Below are 18,972 nucleotides of genomic sequence, written 5' to 3' on the forward strand. Positions count from 1 at the left end.
ATAAGCCGCTAATTTCCCCGTAGTATTTTGACCTTGTGCTTTAAAGCACTTGTGCATGATCTGCATGCACTTGGTTTTGTTTTCCATAACAAACACCTCCTATGCAGATCCATTACAGAGGAAAGGGAAGGACTTTGAAACACCTACCTACTGCCTAACATTTGCTTATTCAGCAGTGTTTCATTTTTCTTGAGACAGAGAACTTCAAGATTCTCCACTCAACAAAAGCATGAGCCAAAATAAATAATACAGTAGCAAAGTCTTTGTTGTGCTCCCCTCATCTACTTTGCCAACACTGCAGTATTGAGTTTTTAAGGTGATGTCTTTGGTAACTTTAAACCAGTCAGTGTGAGCATCATCAGCACAACAAGGCCTAGTTTAGGGTTTTCTTTATAGGCATCATAAGAATCCCGTTTCTGCAGAAATTGCTGTGCTTTATCAAATTCCTGCTGAACTGCAGTTTACGTTGGGGGAAAAAAAAAAAGTTGGTATTTTTTTTAATTTACAATTTTTCTGTCGTCCAGCTTAACACAACCAACAGTCAGTTGGATTAATAAGTGAGAAAATGAAATGTTAGGGACTCTTCTTAACCATTAAATTTACCCTTTAAAATCAATTTATATACATTTACAAAAAGTGAAAGAATGGAACATGGCAGTGGGCACACATGCCGTATGTGTAACGTATAATTTTCACCTTCAGCAAATATATCCAGAGAGGAGACCCATTTGTCAAAAATGCACAGTGATGTTTTCAGTGCAATGTGTGCACTTTTGGGGTGGCCGTAATCAATCCGAGACAGTGATTAAATGTGGAGCTAAGCGTTGCTGAGAAACTCATATTTTGATGCGTATACCTCTGACAGTGCTCGAATTCACATCTTTGTGTTCAGCATGCATACCTGTATTTGGCAACACAATAGTGCTGATGAAAGACAGTGCAACTGAAAGGCTAGGAACATCTCTCCCTGCCTCCCTGCCCTTCTATCTTCCCCTATCTCTGCGTGTGCGTGTGTGTCCGTGTATACATAGCTTTGTGGGGACCAAAAATCGGAAGTTTACGATGCTTGTGGGGACCAACAGCCCTTCCCATGAGTTTGAAGACATTTTTCAGACTCAAAATGTGGTTTTAGTGTCAGGGTTACAATTGGGTTACAGTTAGGTTTAGGCTGAGGGTAAGGATTAGGTTTTTGATGGTTAGGGTAAGCGGCTAGGGAATGCTTTATGTCAATTAAATGTCCCCACAAAGATATGAAAACACATTGTGTGTGTGTGTGTGTGTGTGTGTGTGTGTGTGTGTGTGTGTGTGTGTGTGTGTGTGTGTGTGTGTGTGTGTGTGTGTGTGTGTGTGTGTGTGTGTGAGGGCTTTGTCCAGTCTCTTCTCTTCTGCACTGAAAATCAGTGTCTAACTCTAAAGGAAGTAATGCTGATTTTGCTTTTGTCTGTAATTCAGTGTTTATAGATAGTTATTAGTTCTTGGGAAAACAGTAGAGAGCAAGATATTTGTGGTCATGGGGCGTAAGAGGAGAATCACAAGTGTCTTTAAGCCCGTGATCCTGATGTGTATGAAGTGGTGCTATTTATGTAATTTTGACCATGCCTCTATGCAAGCTTCCATTCACTGATTAACTTTTCTTATTGCATGTAATACATTTTTAATCCCTGAGAGAAATCATCAATTTCGTGAAGTTTCAAGGACTATCATTAATATAAAATATCTTATTTCCCCTTTCTTCATTGGTTATTATGAGTGTGGTTCCCAGCAGTTGCAGCAGTGGTAGACTAACGTGCTGCTTTGGTATACACAGCTATTTTCTCTCTCCCTTCTCACACTTGTGGCTATGACTTATTTAGAGTTCATTGAATACATAACATTACTGGCAAGGCTGTCTGTATAAGTAGGCCAAGAGACTCTGACACTACTGAGAGACTGTAGGATGTCTGCCACGAGTCAGTGGAATTATTCATTGTAATATCAGAATCTGTTTTTTGGGGTCTGGGAGCACAGCGCTTCTCTGCTTCAACAGAGGTTTAATTTATGCATTAAGACGTCTCATCAGCTTAATTAAATTCTGACATTTGGCAGTTGTGTACAAAAGCATAAAAGGTAGAAAGGTTAATGTCCCCTTTCCTTGTGAAATGAGAGCTATTACCTATTGATAGCCATACTACTGCCTTTCTGAGTGACACATACTGCTCTGCATTAACATAAAGCTCCAATAATGGTTTTATAGATGAAAACCCTTCCCGATCTTGGGATAAAAGTGTGATGTGACACTAGTCTTTTATTTAAATGAGCTCCATAACCTCTGCAACATACCAAACCTTGTTTGACAGCAGGCTTAAGTACAAAGAGGCTCCGAGGTTAAGGGTGTTACCCTGAAAACAATGAGACATCCATTTGATCAACAGATGCACAGCATTTAAGCTTGATGGTGCATAAGCCGTTTGCCAGATGGTTCAGCTGATTAGAGCATGTATCCTTACAATGATGCATGATGATGCTTTTTGAAAATAATGTTCACCAGGTGCCGCTCCCTGAGTGCTGCAGAAGAAATAAAAGTTAAACAAAAGAAGAGAGAGAGAGGAAAAGCTGGATTAAGAGGGGGGGGGGAGATAAAGAGGGTGAGGGAGGAGAGGAAGGAGAAATGGAGAGAGATGTGAATCCCGCTGGGTATATGTGGTGAGGAACACGCAGTGTCAAGAATGCTTTGTTAGGATGTGAGAAGTGTGTAATCAAAGTCGCTCTAATGTTCTGTTGCATGGTGCTGCTCTACACTGAAGATGTGCATGCACAAGTGCATATTACATAAAGTATAGTGCAGATGCTCCACAGCAAGAGACGAGCCCGTTACACTTAGAGCCAGCCCGAATGTGCCACAACATCCCTGCTGGATTCAAACATGGCTGCACCATGGATACGGAACACTTCGGTGGTGACAAAGCACCAGGAAACTAATGAGCTGTTTGACGTGATGATCTTTCTTAATGCCACCTGTCCTCTATGGCTTCCTTGCACTGGCAAGGACTAATTCTAACACAAACAATCAAAGGACAGGTAAGCGAAGATATTTATTTAGAACAAAGCGTCAACTATCCTTCACGTTTAGATCAAAACATCACATCCAAGGATAGCGACAGTCTGTTCAGAGCCAAAGGAAACAGCTGGAAAGATGAATACCTGTGTGTCCCAAGTGATGGTGTGACCTCGAGCTTTCAGTCCTTCTTAGTCTGAAATATGCTTTTACTCTAAGTGCTTTCTTTAAGGCTGTAGAGATGTCTTTCCAGTGCAGGCAAAGGTAAAAAAATAAAATTTTAAAAAGTGGCTTGTTTTTCATGACACTTTGTCTGACGGATGAGTTGCCATTGTTCCTTAAATGCAAATGTTTCTTCTCAGCTTTTAGATTAAACCGTGACTCTGGCATCAAAATAATTACATTTCTCAAAATTAGAAGTGAGAAAAAGGTAGCCCTTTTTCTGTTGCCTTCAAGTTTGTTCAGAGGCCACAGGCACTCTTCTTGCCTTGACCAGATTTGATCTCCGGTGCACGCAGGCAGTGGAGCTTCACAAGCTGCCCAGCTGGTCTGCTCAGGCATCTGAAAGCCAGGCACATTGCTTTGGTCAGTGTATTGAATGCATATGAGCTTCAGAAGTAGAGCAGGAAGCACTGGAGGCTTAGTAGTCTGGAAGGTTTTTGTTTTTGTTTTATTATCTAATATTTATTTAGTAATAAATGATTTGTCGAGTTTCACATAGTTTCATTTTAATATCAGCTGAAAAAATATGTTATAATATTTTTCGTATAAACTAAAGCAAATTAAGATTGTATATCACATGATTATACATTTAGAGGTTGGAATCCTTTTTCTGGCGGCTCACTTTGCTCATTGCAGTGTGCAGGGAAATAAATTGTGTGGTCTAGAAGTGTGTGTTTACGCTTGCCTGAAAGGCTTGGAGGTCTCTCTCTGTTATCTGTCCAGCTCTGTACTTGGGGAACTTGTTTCATATTTGAATTGCAGTTTGGAGGAAGATTCTGTACGAGAAGGTGCTGCTGAGCCTAGAGTGCAAATGAGTCTGGAAATAGATTAGCATTGCATATAACATATGGTCAGGGGATCCTTTCAGTAGTTGCATTTTTATTAATTTTATCAAGCATGCCAAAGTGAGGACTGTAAGTGAAGCACCCTCCAAGACACTATAGATATGCGATTTACAGACTGTGGCTCAAGCTGTGGCCACTGGTTTCTCCCCATGAGGAAGATGTTGATTAGGTGTTTGAACTTTTACGCTATGGGATTTGTTCCCAACAGATGCTAGACGCTGGCATCATTAAAGTGCAGTTCAATCTTTGCTGGAATCCTTTTCCTCAGGTGTATTGTGTGTTAGATCCCAGTCTGCTGTTGGATTTTTTTCAGTTTCTTGTTTGTTTAGCTCTCATTTGCCGTTTTTATTTTAAATATCACTTGTGCTGTTTCATATATTTTTACCTTCTGTACTCATGTTCCCACCCACCCATTGTGAATACCTGACCTGCCGTAGTTCATGCCAACCTTGTCCTTCCCTTTCATCTGTATGCTGCCTTTTTTCCTTATGTGAATAATGTTCCACGCATTTTTCTTTCTGCATAACTTCCGTTTCAAACTTTTCCTTGCATTATTTCCGTACTGCTGCCTCCAGTGTTTTTTCTATGTACTAAAAATCTACCATGAGTAAGAATTTTTTCTTTTTTTTGGAGTTCCATGCTTTTGAGTCTTTCTTCTGTTGGAATTTCATCACGTATCATATGTACTCAGTATAACAAAACTAAAGTAGCCCCAGGATCTGTAAAGTGGAGCTAATGTTGAGGTTCCTTAAACTTGCCTTCCTTTCGATGACCAACAGTAAAGTTAGTATAAAATTTAATGCAGGAGCTGCTCTGCTTCTCGCTTGGTTTATAATGTCATTGCACATTTTCTTCTTGAATTTATGTTTTCAATCGCCATTCTTCAAGTCTTATTTAGTAAAGAAGGATGATTGTTTTTAGAATAAACAAAAATAGACAGTCAATGGTTACTCTCAGTCGGAATGTCCCCACATAGCAAAAATGGTATGGCCCCAATCTGGACCACACAATGTGCTTACACGTCCCCACATATCGCAAAGAATAACGGCCCTTTGGTGGCCCAGATCTGGTTTGCCAGAGGTGGCCCACAAATGGGCCAGTTGCAGAAACACTGCTGGCCCTGTGATGCCCCAGATGACAGCCTAATGTGTACCTTAATCAAACCATGTAATAACAACAAGTGGCGGAACATAATAGTGCAAAAGTAACATGGAAAATCTCCATTCAGACAATGAATGGAATGATTCTTATATAGCACTTTCCTACTCTTCAGGATTCCTCAAAGTGCCCTCTACAACATGCCACATTCACCCAATCACACACTTTCTCTAAACTGAGACTCTAGCAGAGACTGGGTTCGAACCACTAACCTTCCTATCAGTAGGTGGCCTGCTCTACCTCCTGAGCTACGGCCACCTACAAGGAAAGATGAGTAAACCGTCACTAGGTTTTCGATAAAGTTTACACTCACGAACCTGTCAAATCTGTATTTGAAACGTTGGCTATCACAGCAGTATAGTATTGCAACATGGCATTTGGGTCTGCTCACTAAAATAGGAAAATAGGAACATAAATAGTGCCATCATTGCCAGACCTGGCCCACATCTGGTTGACATACACCCTGCCAGGACACCAGTCAGTCAGAAGTGTCAGCTAGATGCTGGATCCGGGCCAGACCTGTTTTCTATGGGCCTGGGCCACATAAACAAAACCATAATCGAGCCAGATATGGCATGCCATCTCATAGACAGTGCCATCTACTTCAGGCCTGTCCCATATCTGGATGACATACGTCTTATCATGCCAGAAGTCAGCCAGCAGTGCCGGCTTGATACCAGATCCGGGCCAGACCTGCTTGCTATGTGAGTCTTTGATGGCCAACATGTTGAAGTTGTCACTTCATAATGGAAGTTCAGAAACCATAGTGGCTATGTCCACTGCAAATTTACTAGTATTTATTTTTTACCCTGGCTATTATTTGGTTATTTGTTTGGGCTCACTGCTACTTAAGCCAGAAAAGCTGTTGCGGCACGGCTGATCAGAGTTAAGTCATCAGCGTACACTTGCATTTTCAAAACAATTTATTAAATGATCTGTGGAGATGACAAGCAAGGGGGAGGATTTCACAAATAATTAGCGTACTGACTGAAAACTACTTATGTGCTTTGAAATATTCACTAGATGAAAAATTATATTAAACTCTGTAACAATAAAACACATTCATTTGTAAGTTCATTTGTTTTGTGTCACACTTGATTTGCTTTATAAATATTTATTCCTTATCTAAAGGGCAGTATTGAAAGTCAGAGTTCTTCTTAGGATCACAACTGGACTTTGAAAGCTACCCCCACCCTTACAGTGTTATTCACAGAAGACAGACATTTTCTCTTTGACTCTAAATGCGTCGCATTTCAAATCAGTTAGATGAAAGCATCTGTTTTGAGTACTTATTACTTGCTCTGGCAAAAGACAGTCCTTCTGCCGGTAATGACTGCACTCTCCAGTTTGGGTATAGCATTCCTTGTTGATTTCAATATATAATTAGCATGATAAATACTTCTGTTGCATGTGAAGCCTTTTTCTCCTTAGCAAGGAGCAAATCAACTGTTTTTCCCTCTAAGAAGAAGCTTTCAAGAAGATGAGAGTAATTTTGCTTCCACAACATAAATATATGTATTGGACAAACACATATGGATACTGTTTAGCGTTGCAGTGTTCCTTGGTGAAGTCATAAAGAACAGTAAATTTATAGTTCAGAGCAAAATGTATGGAATATGTAATCCTCTGTCCTACAGCTTTGTATTCACTCATGCCAGAGTGAAGAACAACATGTCATTACAGCCTGATAGCTGCAAAACATCCTGACAGCCACATGTATATCAGCGCTCTTGGGTGCGCATTGTAAACAAGCTATGAATGCAGTTTTTCACAATGCAAGAACTATGTGTCCACTGAGGGATAAAATGAAAATATCTAGTTCAGGAGACTTAGTAATACTTCCCTTTTTCACTCTTTACTGACTGTGGTGCGATAATATAGTGTTTATAAGACTTCTGTTTATTCCTTGCTGTGGCATTTCCAACATGATGAACAGACTGGACTCAGTGGCCCCAATCTGCGACTTCTCTCGTGTGTTCTCCTTCAGTACCGATGTCATATGTAATTGCTGACCTCGGAACTTATGAAATTGCACATAAGGGGTCCGTGCTACCACCGAGTACTTCTGCTGCTGCTACTCCTGCTATCACTGCACAACTGCTGCAAATACATAGGCGTGTGCTCCCACACTATGGCTAAGGCTTGGAAAATGAATTTGCCTGATGATGGAGAGGGTGCATTATCTGGTGGTACAGTAAAGTGCGTGTGGCCTGAGCAGACTGGCTGTCTCTAGCCCTCAGAATAGGAGCGGCGCTCTCCTGGGTCCTGGTAGGAGAATGGGCTGAAGCTGCAGTCTAATTCATCACAGCTCTGCAGGAAACAAGCAATCATGGGGAGGCTTCATAAAAAAAGAGATAAAAAAAAAAAAGTAAAAGAAAATCAGTGCAAAAGACACAACAGCTCTCGCTGGACTGGGGCAACTCCCCTGGTCACTGCATCTGCCTCCTCCACTGTCAGCTTCCTCGTGGTTTAAATGCTGAGACAGGGAGAGACGATGGAGAATAAAACAGAGTAGGAGAGGTGAGGATTGAAGACAAAGGGGTAATTATTGATAGAAAGCAATAAAAATAATCCAACATAGATGATAGGAGTCAGCAGTAGGAGGTTTCAGCTGGTAATGTAGTTTTGGGGTGATGTAATGCTTTTGAGTAAGACCCCAGCTCTGGTGATACTGCGTCTTTTTGTTTGCATTGCCACATATCTCAGTGTACAATTTGGGTGAGCTGGTTGTGATTGTGTACTCTATCTAATCTACTCATAAGAAGTCCCTTATCGAGGTCCCAGATTGTGGAAATATGGCACGCTGAAGGGTTTCTGTGACAACCTGGGCTTTCTGTCCAATCAGGGTGAGGGCTTTGAGATTGAGAGGTGGTCCTCGGGGGAGCTGTACTTCAATGAGCTTGGATGCTTTGCCACAGAGAAGCGCTTTTAGAGAGACCATCACAAAGTGAGATTCTGCTGAGAATGGGCACTTTGACGTCCCCGCCATAATTGGAAGCACTTTCTAAAGGAGGGTCCTTTTTAAAATGCATTGAATGACAGAGAACACGGAGCATCCAATTTTGATTCCACTCATGAACCCTTCAGCAGCTGCCTTTCAGGCGTGCGCCATATATGTTATGACCCACCCATTTGTCAAACTGCCAACTGTTGTTCTTTTGTCTTCTTTTTTTTTTTTATGATGTGTAAAAGTACGAGACATCTTTGTGTATTTGCTACCTGCTCATTCAAGCAAATCTCCCCCTGTAATCTTCTTCTATCTAGTCTAGATCTGTTTCCCCTTTTTCTTTTCTTTTCTTTTTTTTTCTCAGAAGTTGCATAGTGGTTTCATCATCTTGAGCAGTACAAGCCAGCAGGGTATCGCACAAACACTACAGACAGGCTCATTTTTCACAGGTTGACTCCCCAGCTATCCTGCAGGATGTGTCACGACAAACGGCGGATATGTGACAGATTCACGTTGCACCCGTGTCCTTGCATTAGAGAGAAGACACAGTGTAGCTCGTGGTCACGAGTTTTGTGTGTTTAATGTGTGAGTGTGTGCGTGTGTGTACAGAGAACTGTTTTTCTCGGCACTTTATGAGAAAAAGGGTGTCTGCCTGCTAGTGTAAGTCTGAGTGCTGTACAACTCTTGTAGTATTATGCGCAGAGATCCAGATGAAGTGCTCAACAGCCAACCTTTTTCCCAGCAGGCCTCAGTTCTCCACCAGCCAACATCACCACCTCCGCTGTACCCAGCATCGTCACGCCTATCGTCAACGGATTCACCGGCATCCCTCATCAGCCCAACGGACACCCTGCCGTGGAGACCGTTTACACCAACGGCCTGCCGCCCTACTCCACCCAGAGCCCCACTGCTGCCGACACCCTCCAGCAAGCCTTCACTGGTGTACAGCAGTACACAGGTAGGAGACAGAACGGCTTTGTTTACGATTCTGTTATTCTGAGGTTTTGCACTGGCGTGTAAACACTATAAATGAGTAGCAGCTATGAGACAATAACTGCAGGCTATGTGGTGCGTGAATAGCGTGAGGTGGTATGTATTCAGATAGTGTAGGACAGCGCCTCAGAACGAAACGTTACGCTTGTGTGATCGACCTTAAGCATCCTTGACACCGTTCTCTGTGGGATCCCCGATTTTACACTCATCTCTCTCACATTCCCTCCTTCCTTCCTTGTTCTACTGCTTCGCGTCCGCAGCGATCTACCCGGCCACTACGCTGACTCCCATTGGCCAAACGCTGCCCCAACCAGCACAGGTCATCCAGCAGCAGCAGCAGAGAGAAGGTGAGGGTGAGAGAACATTATTGCTTTTACACTTCACATGCCTCATACTTTGTAATGTCTAAATGGGGAGACGAGCACGAGAGACCAGTCTTGCTTTGCTTTTACACTGTACACACTTCATTTTGAGTCTTGTTGTACAGCGAGAGAAGAAAAACACTCTAACATCATTTTCATTGTGTTTAATAGATAAACAGAGCGGACTGTGTGAGACTGTAAACAGGTCTCGTCTCGACATAAAACATGGGGATTGATGTAGAGTAGTATTATAGTAATATATAGTAATAGTGATAAGTAGTAGCATATCTTTTATAATAGCCAGCTGTGACAGTAAGTGTGGATGAAACACACATATAAACAACATCAATGAAAATATGGTTGCAGGCAAATTGGGACAGCTTATTTGAAGATTTTCAGCTTGCAATGTGATGATTTTAATAAACTCCTGTTGCGTTTTTATTAAATAAAATATATAAAATAGCAACACATAATGTATATTTTAATTATGATTTGAGCCTGTGCCAGGTGTATGCAGGAACGGTGAAGATACATCTAAAGGCCACATATGAAGGAATCATGAGAGTGGATGCTCATGCATGAATGCTCATTTCAGCCTGTACTGTCTAATTCTACCAATGTTAATTAATCATTTATTTATTTTTTGTATGATGGGTAGTGCCACATATGTCTGAGACAGCTCTTTGCACATATTCTGTATTTATTTTGGGTAATATGTAGGTCTGAAAAAGACAAACTGACTGCTTTTTCTCTCTTTTTCTATCAAACTTTCGCTGTATCTCTGCAACCAGGTCCAGAGGGTTGTAACCTGTTCATCTACCACCTGCCACAGGAGTTTGGAGACAATGAACTCATGCAAATGTTTCTGCCCTTCGGTACCGTCATCTCCTCTAAGGTCTTCATGGACAGGGCAACCAACCAGAGCAAGTGCTTTGGTGAGTCCTACAGTGCAACATGCACACAGTCCAAGACCAACTTGATATAATATGAAATTATATCAAGTCAATTTGTATTGACCCCGGCTTGAGAGATAAAGACACTTGGTTCTGAATAAATCTAATAATAATAAATCAGTCTTGGTGTATACAGGTTAAATAGTAAAATGTTTGTCTTTTCTTTATTTTCAAACACACAACACAAAATTTTTTATATATATATAATGTATATACCATTGCCTCTGATGACATTTGACAGCTCACAGACCTGGAGGACTGAGCGATCTTACCCCTGACAGACTGACCTAATTTTGCATCTTGATGACTGTTGTGTTTTGGCACCGGCGCTTTTAAAGCAATGCGCAGAGTACATTGCAGCCAAAATAATCGGGATGTAGTCGATCAGACCGCACGTCCTTGTTTCTGCTTGCCGGCTGTGTGACCTGGAAACCTTGAGGTGCTGCATCAGCATCCTCATCACCATTGTGTAACCCCAATATCTGTCAATACCTTCACCGCTGAGGCTGATTCACACATTTCCACACCTCTTGTCCCATTTAGCTCTGGCAGCCTACATGCGCGTCCAACCCCAGGGCTTACAAAAAGGCAGGCAGTGATGGTTGAGGGGAAGGAAGGAAAAGGACAATTATAGATCAGCTTTTGTTTTCACTTCAGGGAACCAAAGAACCTTGGGCGAAATTGATCACCAGTTCCGTCTCCCTTGGGGGACTTAATAATATATAAATTCATGAAAGAGGAGCTATTTGCAGTATTGACTTATGCACTATGCATTTACAACATAATGTTAGGCCTGGGGAAGGAGGGAACACGTGTGTAATTAATCTAGAAAGGAGAAAGAGGGAATAAACTTAGAGTGATGGGGTGTAAAAGACAGAGAAACTGAGCTTAGACCTCTAAACGGGTATCTCCTCTCTGTTTCTAGCCTGAACGCATTAAGGTGATGGCGGGTTAGGAGGTCACCTCCTTATCCTGTCTCTATACTTTCTTCAGACTTCCGTTCAGCTCGGCTCTTTGTAGCGCAACTTTTCCCCCGTAATGGGCCAAACCTGAGCCAAGCAGGCCATGTAGACTCCCTCCCATGTGGTGGTGGACGTGGAGAGCCTCCTGCTGTTTTTTTCATGGGTCATCAGCTGTTCCTAATGACACCACAGACACAGCGGAGCGCATCAGTGGAGACACACTCCACTGAAATTTCTGGTCACTGAATTCTCAAGGCTTTATTTTTACACATGATGGAAACAGGATGTTCATAGGTTTGAGGAGGTGGTTTATCGCGGGGAGGTTTTGTGTGTCTGCAGCAGATTTGTCTCCTATGATCATCGTTCTGTGTTTGCTCTTGTTTTGATCAAACTCATTTATTCAGTGATTTTTTTTTTCTCTTTCACTCATTCACAGGTCAGAAAATTAAAAGAATAGCACTGAGTCAATGAAACTTTGTAGGCGTGTTAACCCTCAGTCATTAAATTTCGAAGGTTCAAAATCCACGCAGCTGTAAAGAAAGTGCCTGCATGCTATAAAATATAACATTTATTTCGAGTTAGGGTCATTGGTTCTCTGCACTGTTTCATCATTTTATTACACCGCACAAAATCAACAAATGCATGCTTCTTATCCAAATCCTGGACATGTCTTCATCTCTGAATGCAGCTTAATATTATATTCCCAAATAAAAACAGTCAACTAGGAGAGAGCGTGAGCGCAGAGCGATGTCGTTTGGCAGTAACAGCCCCAAACTTTTCGTGGCCTATTTTTCATTAAAAAGCCACCTCGTGTCCGGCTGTCACGAGCTCTGAGCAGCTGTTAGGCCGCGCCGCAGTCCTTCCTGCATCAATAACACCATCTAGACTTCCGTTAGAGGTACACAGGACGTGATGAGGAAACCAACAGAACACTTACATTTTCATTATGATTGCCTTTTTTTCCACCTGTTTCTTTTTTTAACAGAGTAATTTACAGTAAATATTATTCATAAAAAATTACTAAAATTCTCCCCTAAACGCTTGTTAAGGTGCCTACATTAGGGCTGTGCGATATGACCAAAATCTCATATCCCGATATAGAACATCTATCGTCCGATAACGATATAAATCACAAAAAATTTTATATTTTCTGTAAATTCTGTGAATCTCGGGTAGGTGAAGTGTTTCCAGCTGCGCGTCTTGTACCTGGAGTCGAGTGTTTTAACCGATGCATGAAACTACACATTTTTAGACATAGGTTGTAAGGCCGCCGTTTTTTTCGTGAGTATTTATTACACGGCGTGCTGCGGGGAAAGCCTGTTCTAACGTTTGAGTCTAAGGTTTATTTTTTAGCACCTGACGACTATTTTTTTGCTTCTCATCCATCAATACTCTGCATACTTTTTCATGTGATTCCGTTTATTTTGAAAATTCTCAACAGCATCTTGAGCTTTATTGTGAAAGGTTTATGTGGAAAATAAACAAGCGGACATGCGATGGTTTTACCATCGTTGTTGCTAACGACAACGCATAAAAACAGGCGCTTGTCCGTCTGTAGTGTGGTTATATTAAATATAAGAGAAAGAGAGGACTTTAAGAAATGAATATAGCCACTACAGTGACCATCAAAACGATGAAAAAATATTGCCGTAAACAGTTTATTTTGCGACACCACGAAACAAACGATAGCGTAAAATGAAACATAGACGTTTTTATATCGTCATCCGATATATATCGTTATATCGAACAGCCCTAGCCTACATTATTCTTAGTTAGTGTAAATGAAGTTTTGCTTTTCTTACACAGGTTTTGTGAGCTTCGACAACCCTGCTAGCGCACAGGCAGCTATTCAAGCCATGAATGGCTTTCAGATTGGGATGAAGAGGTTGAAAGTCCAGTTAAAGAGACCGAAGGATGCCAGCCGCCCTTACTGACACAGCCTACCTTCAGTATTCATCGCAGCAGCACAGGTGAGCCCATAAGAGTATTGCTGATTTTCACCACTCTGTCCTTTTACACTCACGATGCAACTAAGGTTCAAATAATGCCACCTGACTGTTCCTGGAAAGTAAATATCGTTAGACTGATAAGTATTGGGTTGCTATATGTTCTGTGAATGCAAAGCTTAAACATTAAAGGTTTCTACAGTTTTAATATTTGAAGAAATGTAGAGGGGTTGATTTGATGTGCAGCACTGTAGGCATATTAATTAAGGAGAAATCTGTCATCACTGTGACTGACGATGATTGATTGGTGTGGCAGCGTGGGTTAGTTCTCTCCAGACCATTAGACTGATATAATAGAACCATACTGAACTACTCAAAGTTTAAAGAAATTGATCTTTAGATTGACAGTTTAATGAGCAGTGAGATTTGAAATGGCCTTTTTCTTCTTTTTCTTTTCTTTTTTCTTTCTTTTTTTTGTTTCTAGGTTTTAGAGGACACGTGAAGATATTATCTTTGGAGGAGTTCAACTTTTTTTTTCTCTCTCTTTGAAAGCAAAATATGTTTTAAAAAAAAATCAACACATATGGAATTTTTGAAGACATATCAGCATTTACTTATGAAGATGTAGGTTACGGCAGAAGAGGAAGATGCGAAGTGAGGAGGCGCTTCACCGGGGGACGTTAACAGTAACAGATGGCACAGTGCAAGAAAGACGAGAAGAAGAAAAAAAACTGGAAAAAAAGAAGTGATGAAACTGAACAACAGAACTTTTTCTTGTTGAGACTTGAATTGTTAATTAAGCAACAAACTAACAAACGAAAAGCAGCAACAACAAATAGATTTCTATATACATATTATATACACACATATATATATATAAGGAAAGAGGCGCTTGTGGCTTTTACTGTACTGGACAAATGAGGGTTCAAACTTGAAGATCAAAAAACAAACCAGTGGAAAAAAAGAAACTATTCTATATGTCCACTGACAGACTTTCTTTCTCTTTCCCTCTTTCTCTTATTCTCTCCCCGTCTCTCTCAGTAAGCGCAGAAGTGCAGCCACTGAGGTTTCCATTAGCAACAATAGGACTGCAAATCTTTCACCCCTAAGGGACCAAAGGACCAAACATTTTTATTGTTCTGAACAGTAATATATAGTATTAATGATACTAATACTGCAAACTACTACTAATAATATTACAAGTTAAACTTAAGAAGAAACACTAGCTTCAGGTTGAAAAAAAAAAGAGCAAGGGTTTTTGATTTTTTTTTTTTCCTTTTACATTTATAGTTACTGGGTTTGAAAATATTAAAACAAAACAGAAAAATGTATTTAAAAAAAAAGTAAAGCTATACTATTTTAGTGCCGTAGAATACATGGGTTAGACATTGTTTCGGGCATGTTCAGATATATTCTTTTGCCTTTCGTTACGTCATTCGCATCGCAGCATTTCATCTCGGAAGCATGATCCGTCTGTATTATTGTGTCAGAAGAAGAAGAAAGCAGTCCTTTAGTGCCAAAAGTGACACAGTAACCTTTTCTCAAAGCAGACATCAAAAGAACCAGAGCGTATTTAGCCAAGCATTGCTGTCCTCTGTTCTTGCCAGCGTGTTGCGGTTCTATAATTGATCGTCATTGCGACTCATTCCATGTCATCATTAAAGCCTTGATAGTACAGATAATCTGACCATAAAGCACTGTGGTAAAAGTGCCACCCGGCTGAGCTGGATACGCAGCAGTAAAACAGCACAGCATCTGTAACTGCTTAATAAAATATACAAATGAGCCTGACAGCAGTTGTAAAAATTTCCATCGGCGTGTCACAGTGGTCCCTCCCGGGTCGTGCCCTCTTCCACTGCCAAGCTCCTCCAGCTGCTCTCAGCAGGCGGGAGCAGACTCCCCTCCTATTTCTCCTCCTCCCTCCTGCTTCTCTTTCCTCACCTCCAAGTGCCAGCATATCTCTCTCTTAATAGGGACCATCGGTTCACGGGTGCCCCAAAGCTAACCCGCAGCATAATTAGAGTAATGATAATATTGATTAGATGGGGAGCAGCACCGCAGGGCGAGAGATGCGCAATCAATTACACATTGGCATTTTGAGTGAATTGACTGAGTGACAGAGTTCATTTCTCTCTCAGTAGCTGGATGTTAGTCTTTTTCTCCCGTGTTGTCATCCAGAGTCCCTGAAGGAATCCCAAAACGCAGAACGGCAGCGTGTCCTGTGGGACACTTTGAAGGCACTTGATCGGTGTCATTATGGTAAAGGGTGGAGGCATGGAGATCTGTATATGGTGCTTAGAGGAGATTGTACATGTTCTTCAGTGAAGAGCAACTGTATTTTTTTTCTGAAAGGGTATAATAGCACAGTGCGAGCTTCTACAAAGAGAGAAGGAAGCCTTGGCATTACCAGCCTTAGGAGGTCAAATTAAGAGCAAAATGATCCATCAATTAGACAGCAGCGGGCCTGTAAGTGTAGCTGCTACAGCTGCTGCTGTTTCAACAGGATGACAGCTTACCATTAGTGCTGGTCACACATGGCTCCTGTGCAGTGTGGTCACGACACATCAAGCCTGGAAGATACGATTAAATAACCAAACTTGTGTTATCTGTGCTTCTGTTTTTGCAAAGAGACACACATTCAATGCGTCCTAGATGAAATCTGATGCGCTGTTTGTTTTTGGGTTGTTGTTTTTTTCTATTTCACTCTTTGATTTGTTGAGTAACACTTACATTCTTTATTTGAATATCAGATTCATTGACTCAGTTTACACTCTGAAGCATCGTACCCCTCAGGACTCTGAGAGATCTCAGCACTCTGATCATCGCTCTAAACTTCAGACACATCAGTGCTTCAGACATGTAATCACAATACTGTCCCATACACTAAAGCGTCTTCAGATAGCATGACCACTGCGTATGCCTCTGCAGTCTGGAATAACAATTTTATCCTCCAGAATGACTCTCCAGATCCTGATGTCTGCATACGTTCATTTAGTGTTACTTTGACCCAGCAATTCTTCCTTTTTTCTTTTATTTGTGTGATTAAAGTTCACTGGATCAGTGTTATAAAAAAGGGGAGGGTGCATCATTTTCAGTAGACTGGGAGTAAATGTTATCCCCGGTTACTATGTGTGTTTTATTCTGTTGCAAGCAGTATTTAGATGCGCTAGGAGGGAGTTTTTTGAAATGCCTTTTCTCGTCATGAATTGCCAAATTATGCAAGTTTAACCACCACATTTCCTCACCTGACTGAAAACTTTGTGCCAGACTTTTTTCTTTTTTTTTTAAATCTACTCTTATAAATACGGTAATTTTCAGGAAATATTTAGTGGAATAAAATATTTGATTTTGTGAAGTAGTATAATATTGTAGGGGGAGGATCAGTTCAGGATGTAGTGATATATAATGTACATTTTCAGTAAAAAGGTTAGATTTTTATATATTTGCCTGAGGGCGTCGTCTTTCCCCTGAGAAGTTACTCTTATTCTCTTCTCACAGCTTTAGGGAGCTGTGATATATGCCCTCCCTTTTCCCCAGGTGATACTGGGCCATGTGAACCCAGTCAAAATATCTTCTCTCATGGGATCTCTACTGGAGATCTCTACTGGAGATGGAGTCATTAAAATGAAAATAGACTTGGCCAGAAGCTCGCATAACGTCTCGTTTTTGGCCAAAAGAGACAAATTTGACTAAATTACAATGAGTGTGCTGTTTTATATGTAGTGCATAGGCCTCTATATACATATCTATAGATTCAGAAAAGAGAAAGGGGCTACAATCCCACCAACAATAATTTGTTTAAAATATGTAAGTTACTAATTATTAGTAATTATCCCTGTAGTTTTAAAATTAGAGTGCATGTGGTCAAGCTAAAGTCAATCTACATTATTTTCACTCTTGCATCCATTTATTTATTTATTTGTCATGTTGCCATTGTGCCCTTTTTGATCTCTGAGCATGCTCAATGTGGACTTGGGGGCGTTAAAGATTATGATTATGGTACTACTCATATTAACAGTATGATTCTTTAACTATGGTTTGAATGCTAAGGATAGTAGCTTATTATAAATATGAAATCTGTAAATTATGGAAAATCAGCACAGGACCTTTCTTTGGGTACGTACAGTTTGGGTAATGAAATGGGTGAGGGGAGGGGGGGAGGGTTTCGCTTTCTAAAGATATTAACTTTCTGGTTTCTCAGCACAAAGCGTACAAAAAGCATAGAAACAGCAGTATGGAGTCTGTGAGTAGACTTTACTGAAATGCAGGGCGCAAAAAGAAGAATCTCAGTATTATTCTTTTAACCCAGAGGAGAAAATGCTGTTTACAGGTAGTAATGTTTTTCTTTTTTTATTGAAGAAAAAAAAACAAAAAAGGAGAGCGCCACCTGTTTTTGTGGCAGCGTCAGTACAGCATGGAATAACTGACAGGGAAAGCAGTATCTTTTTATAAAAAAATAAAATAAAATTATGAAGAAAAAAAAATATGTGTTCTGTATTAGCCTGAGAAACCAAACATTTTTCCCCTGTTGAAATTTCTTAATACTTGCTGCTTAGATTACTTCATATTAATGACTGATGATTTAATAATTTTATAATTATCGGGTCAAATATGTAATTTGATGTTTATTTATTTTATTTATTATTTATTTTTCTTATTTATTTTGCCAGTTTTATTTATTTGATTTTACGGTTATGGTAAGATAAAGATATGTATCAAAAAAGAAATGCTTATCGAGGCTTTTCTCTCTTTCTCTCCTTTTTTTCCAATTTTACAATAAAAATTCAAACTGGATGTTTCGTTTCTCACACTTGCATTGAAGCGCTGAACCGCGGCGGCGCAAAGAGAGGGGGAGCTGTTGCACAAGCACTCGCTCCCCTCGGCATTTCCAAGAGCTTGAAACTTTTACAGGACGTAGATGTTGCTCACCACCTCAGAGGTCGTCTCTGACGCCGAGTGAGGAAGCTGCGGTAATTGCGTAACGGCCCTATATGGATTCAGGACTGCTGTTTAAAACCATTTTAAACACTTTTCACATGAAGCCGTTTTCTACAGCTCTCACATCATCGGGAGTCGACTCTGGAGTTCATCATGACTGGAATTCCAGTCGTTTTATTCTCATGTGATAACTATGATCCAACATATAGAGCTGTTTTGGTTATCTTTCACTCCGTTTTTGGAGCGTACTTCTCAGGAAATGGTTGATGGGAACAAAATACCAAAAAAACAAAAAAAAACAAAACCCTAAATATATAAATCCCAGTGAATAGGTGTCATAGCAACGCTTCACGAGAATAACGGGGACAAATATCATTACAATGCAGACAAGCAGGAAGCAATAAGTTGATATAAGGCAGGCACGCACCATCAGTCAAGTTTAGAAAACCGTGGCACTGCTTTGATGCCAGAAGCTAAATCTAAAGTAACATCTGTTGACATTTGAATTGTCTCCACATACATCTTGTAATGATCATCTTCATACATCGGGAGTCACTGTAACAAAAGAAGCAGAACAGCTGAGACATTAGATTCCTATTTTGAAGAGCGGAG

At 40.6% G+C, this 18,972-nt stretch overlaps 1 protein-coding gene across 5 annotated transcripts in view; it reads left to right on the plus strand.

The window, feature by feature from the left end:
• Positions 1 to 14,390, plus strand: part of celf5a (cugbp, Elav-like family member 5a) — a 188,284-nt gene extending 173,894 nt beyond the window's left edge. For 3 of the 5 annotated variants that reach the window (XM_085398403.1, XM_085398400.1, XM_085398402.1), the window contains exons 8-12: positions 8,949 to 9,164; positions 9,460 to 9,552; positions 10,353 to 10,496; positions 13,283 to 13,446; positions 13,907 to 14,390. In XM_085398403.1, coding sequence (XP_085254529.1) covers positions 8,949 to 9,164; positions 9,460 to 9,552; positions 10,353 to 10,496; positions 13,283 to 13,410 — 581 coding nt within the window. In that variant the 3' untranslated portion in view covers positions 13,411 to 13,446; positions 13,907 to 14,390. The remainder of the gene's footprint in view (positions 1 to 8,948; positions 9,165 to 9,459; positions 9,553 to 10,352; positions 10,497 to 13,282; positions 13,447 to 13,906) is intronic. The other 2 variants (XM_085398401.1, XM_085398399.1) reach the window with 2 other exon arrangements.
• Positions 14,391 to 18,972: the final 4,582 nt, after the last annotated feature.

The sequence above is a fragment of the Rhamphochromis longiceps genome, linkage group LG23 (assembly GCF_057381845.1).
Source record: "Rhamphochromis longiceps isolate RC_006_pf linkage group LG23, R_longiceps_female_GT1.1, whole genome shotgun sequence".
Taxonomy (NCBI): Eukaryota; Metazoa; Chordata; class Actinopteri; order Cichliformes; family Cichlidae; genus Rhamphochromis; species Rhamphochromis longiceps.